Raw genomic sequence first — 5,000 nt, forward strand, 5'->3', positions numbered from 1 at the left:
AATATAAAATCATTCTTGAGAAAGATATTTTAAGTTGCGTTATCGCCAATTCGACTCAACGATCGAAGCAAATTGTCGACATCGATTCGGCGGAAATTGAGTCATGCACGAAGGAATACATTTGCGATGTAATCTTTCCACTGGAAAGCGACAATTTGTTCCCCGGCAATGTGGTCATCGCGACTCAATTTCCATTTGAGCCGTTAAGGTCAAATATTGATTTCTTGATCCAGGAAAATGATTTATTGCACTTTGCAATCGAGAAATGTGCCGATGGACTTTCTCCGAAATCTTTCAGTATTGGTGTACTGTCCCATCGCGTGAAGTTTTCCTTATGGAGTGTTACTATTTATAGCAACGACCCATTGTTATATCAAGCTCATCTTGTTCACCATTTAAAACGCGCCTGCGAGGTCAATCAAAGGGAATTCTCGTTCGCCTGTGTTAACGACCAAAGATTCACAAAAAGTGCGAGAAAATTGTTATCTGAACTTCTGCATATTAGATCAGATGAGGGCATAAACTTGACAACTGTATACATTAACGAAGTTAAGGAAAGAGACATTTCTAGTCACATTTAAAGTTGCCATGTTTATTAATGCGAGGAACACAAATCATGAAACTGCTTATAACGAATGCCACTTAATGATTTTCGGTTCAATATACATGTAGGGCACAGCCCCTGGTGTCTTAATTAAGAGTCAAGATGAAAGTTCTGACAAAAACATTTGTACTAATACTCGTGTACGGGTTACTTTTTGAGGTCCTATTGAGGAAGACCTACTATACATCGCCTTGGAGACTACGTAGATCCAATTTGTAAAGAGCTGTTTAGGACATGGAGGTGAAAAGATTCCAGCTCTGGGAAAATCCTAGATGGCAAAGCTATTTACCTTGGTTAGCATGCCAAGACCTTGGTTGGGTTTATGGTTCAAAATTGGTAGAGCAAAGTAACTGAACAACTGATAGGAGCCATGTTTGTTTTCTTGTCCCTAGTGCTAGAATCTTCTGAAAGAAGTTAATTTGGTTTTGGGGTCTTTTTGATACTGCAGGCCATAAATATTTATCTTTATCTCATTGTGTCTGTTGGATTGAATATTATTGTTTGGTGTATTACGTGACGTACTGTTAAAAGCATTGTTGAGAGGAATAAACTAAAATGCATGTTGTTTTGCCCAGTCTCTATTCTCGAAATCCCCATAACACACCCTGTTTGCCTCTCAAATTTTGCATAAACCATTCAAATGCTCTTGGAAACACTGCATGTTCCCAAGAGCACTTGAAAACAACAGTTTATGCATGTTGTTTTGCCCAGTCTCTATTCTCGAAATCCCCATAACACACTCTGTTTGCCTCTCAAATTTTGCATAAACCATTCAAATGCTCTTGGAAACACTGCATGTTCCCAAGAGCACTTGAAAACAACAGTTTATGCATGCAAAATTTGGGAGAGGGGGTGGGGGGGGTAGGGGAAACAAAGTGTATTATGGGGAATTCGAAAATAGAGAAGGCAGCAGAGCTGGCATAGTGGAGAGGGCACTCACCTCCCACCAATGTAGTCCAGGTTCAATTTGCAGCTGCAGTGTGATTGATACGTGGGTTGAGTTTGTTGGTTCTCAGCTCTGCTCTGAGTGGTTCTTCTCTAGGTATCCCGGTTTTTCTCTCTCCTCAAAAACCAATCAAAGATTTCATGTGAGTTATTTTGATTAAATTTGGTTTCTGTATAATAAATAGAGGAATTATATGGCCGAGCGGAGATACGAAATTTCTCTTTGAGTGTTGAAACTTATACTTCACGAGTTCGCTGCACTTACTCAGGAAATATTTTTCAACGCGAGAGCAGAAATTTCGTGTCTCCAAGCGGCCATGTAATATTCTATTTATTATATAAACACCAATGAAATACTAAATCATTTCACGAAAAGCGCGATTTTCTTATGTAACCATAGCAACAACGATCTTTTCACGTGTGAAAATAACACGTTATCTTCACGTGTGAAGATATCATGTTTTACCGTGAAAGCTCACTTAGTATTTCATTGGGAATGCTTCGGCAGCCGAGTGACAGCGGCGAGAGGCGAGTGTCCGGCGCCTCTACATAACCGGAACCTGTGTGCTAAGGGAAGGAAAACCCCTACAGAAAACCACTGGCCCTCAAGGTTGGGGGTTGGGCGTGGGGCTAACAACCCCACCCCGTAAAAACCATCAAGTTACAGAAACCGCAACTATGAATTCAAATCCGCAGAGTCCTATGGAAATTTCAAGCCAAGCTCCAGAGCTTGGCAGTATGACAGCTCCTAGTGGAAACCCATCACGGGAAGCTATGATCTCAAGGAGGAATTTTCTTGGGCCCAAAACGATGGTACGACTTGCGACATGGAACGTCCGCACAATGTTTGAAACTGGTAAGACGGCACAGGTTACAAAGGAGATGGAAAGATATGACCTGGACATCCTTGGTGTTAGTGAATGTAGATGGACTGGCGCAGGAAGGAAGAAGACAAGTGATGGCTTTACAATTTTGTTTTCTGGGAAGGAAAATGCACATGCAAACGGTGTTGCCCTTATCATCAACAGAAGTATAGAAAAGACCCTCATTGAATGGGAACCTGTCAGCGATAGAATCATCAGAGCAAGGTTCCATTCCAAATATTGTAAGCTTACTATACTACAATGTTATGCCCCTACTAACGAGGCAGAGGATGAGGTAAAAGACGAATGGTATGAACAGCTCCAGTATGAAGTATCCAGAGTCCCTCAACATGACTTGCTGCTGATAATGGGAGATATTAATGCTAAAGTTGGCCTGGACAACAGCAACTGCGAAGCTGCTGTGGGAAAGCATGGCTGTGGGAGTATTAATGACAATGGAGAAAGGCTGGTTGATTTTTGTTTGAACAATAACTGTATAATAGGGGGTACAATCTTCCCCCACAAGATCATTCACAAACTGACCTGGAAATCCCCCGACGGTCGTACAATCAATCAGATCGACAACGTTATAATCAACAAGAAGTGGAGGAGATCCCTTCTGGATGTAAAAGTATATCGGGGTGCAGATGTAAGCAGTGATCACTACATGTTATTTGCCAAAATTAAGCTTAAGCTTATGGCTGTAGACTCCAATAAACAACGCAGGAGAGTGTATGACATCAACAGATTGAAATCGCAAGAGGTCAGAAGAAACTTCAGCATTGAGCTTAAGAACTGGTTTGCTGCACTCGCCGATCTTGAGGATGAAATAGATCAGGACCCAGTGGAGTGTTCGTGGAATCGATTCAAGGAGTCGTATGCTGATGCTGCAAAGAAAACTGTTGGCTTTAAGAAAAAGAAGACCAAGAAATGGTTATCAGCTGAAACTTGGGCCAAATTAGAAGTTAGGAGGAAGACAAAGGAGAAGTTGTTGAATGCTAAATCTTCAAGGCAGATTGAACGACAAAGGAGTATAAGATCAGAGATAGGGAAGTCAAGCGGAGTGCAAGAAAGGACAAGAGGAACTTCATCAAGAAGCTGGCTAGCGAAGCTGAGGAAGCAGCAGAGAAGAAAGATTTTGGAAGAGTTTACAAGATCACTAAGCAACTTTGTGGCAACATCACCAATCACAGCATGCCAGTAAAAGACAAGCAGGGACAGATGATAACAACAGAAAGGGAGCAAGCTGCTAGGTGGGTGCAACACTTTGAAGAAGTCCTTAACCGGCCAGACCCAGAGGAACCAGCAGATCCACCACCTTCTGAATCATATCTTGATATAGGCACCAGCCCCCAGGCACAGCAGAGGTTCGCTCGGCAATTGAAAACATGAAAAACGGAAAAGCCCCAGGAATTGATTCACTTCAAGCTGAGTTGTTTAAAGCGGACATTAATACAGCATCTAGGTTTTTAACGGACCTCTTCTCAAAGATTTGGGAACAAGAAGTTATTCCAAATGACTGGACCAAAGGCCTTATATTCACGCTTCCAAAGAAAGGCGATCTCGGCAACTGTGATAATTGGAGGGGAATTAACCTACTCTCTGTACCAAGTAAGATATTTTGCAGTATACTGCTTAAGCACATTGAAAACGCTATCGATTCAACACTCAGAGAAGAACAGGCTGGGTTTAGAAGAGGGTGAGGTTGTATGAGAGAGTTTCAAGGGAAATCAGACCGAGACTTTGCATTAAGGAAGAAAGAGTTGGAGCTACAAAAGATGAAACAGGAACAGAGTTCGCAGAGAATCAACCAATTACTGCAGCAGCAAAGGCAGATGATGCCAATTATGTAACTACAGCAAATGAAACAACAATCAGACATGGTGATGGCTCTCGTAAAAAAAGTTTGAGAAACATAGGAAAACAAAACTGGAATGACTTACCTTTTCTCTTATTCTCGGGCGAAGGACGTTTGTCATTTGTTGTTGTTTTTACTATAAACACTTTAGGTGTCATACGTATAAAATCTGGTCCGAAGTGCATGTCTTATCTTGTCGACATCACTTTTCAAGCTATAAGAATATATATTTCTAAAAAATGTCATTGTTCAGTTAATGTTTAAACCTTTTGAAAGTACGTGTAGCAGGATATTTTTCTCAATTCCCTTCCTGGCGGTATTTCATCAGTAAATGTCCCGATTTGATTTATTGATATGTGAAAACACTGAAGCAAAGTATTCCTCCAGTGTTTGTTGGCTTAGGTTGAAATATCTGGAAGTTTTGTTTTCGTATAGACAGGTCAATGCACTTCGAAGAAGAGCACAAACAACATACAACTTTCCAATACAGAACACGGTTTGTTATCATGGATATCACAGGCACAGGCCTTGCGAACCTGTTTACCATATGTTGTGACTGGCCTTACGCACACTACGTAGGGCGTTGCATCCAAACGTTGCTTATTCACATATGTTCTGACATTCAAATCCCAGTTTTGTACAAGCTAAACTTCCGACTTCTTTCGTCTTAACTCCTTGTTCTTATAGACGTGTTTTTGAACTCCTTGTTCTAAGTCTGAGATAACAATCT

General features: G+C 41.2%; 1 protein-coding gene and 1 pseudogene across 1 annotated transcript in view; both read left to right on the plus strand.

Moving 5' to 3' along the window:
* LOC138049063 (histidine N-acetyltransferase-like) overlaps positions 1-1,168 on the plus strand; it is a 1,649-nt gene extending 481 nt beyond the window's left edge. The window contains exon 1 of the mRNA XM_068895175.1: positions 1-1,168. This exon is cut by the window's left edge and continues 481 nt beyond it. Within this exon, the coding sequence (XP_068751276.1) occupies positions 1-581 (581 nt within the window). The 3' untranslated portion in view covers positions 582-1,168.
* A 1,611-nt stretch (positions 1,169-2,779) lies between these two features.
* LOC138048764 (craniofacial development protein 2-like) lies at positions 2,780-3,357 on the plus strand (annotated as a pseudogene).
* The last annotated feature ends 1,643 nt before the right edge of the window (positions 3,358-5,000 follow it).

The sequence above is a fragment of the Montipora capricornis genome, chromosome 5 (genome assembly GCF_036669925.1).
Source record: "Montipora capricornis isolate CH-2021 chromosome 5, ASM3666992v2, whole genome shotgun sequence".
Taxonomy (NCBI): domain Eukaryota; kingdom Metazoa; phylum Cnidaria; class Anthozoa; order Scleractinia; family Acroporidae; genus Montipora; species Montipora capricornis.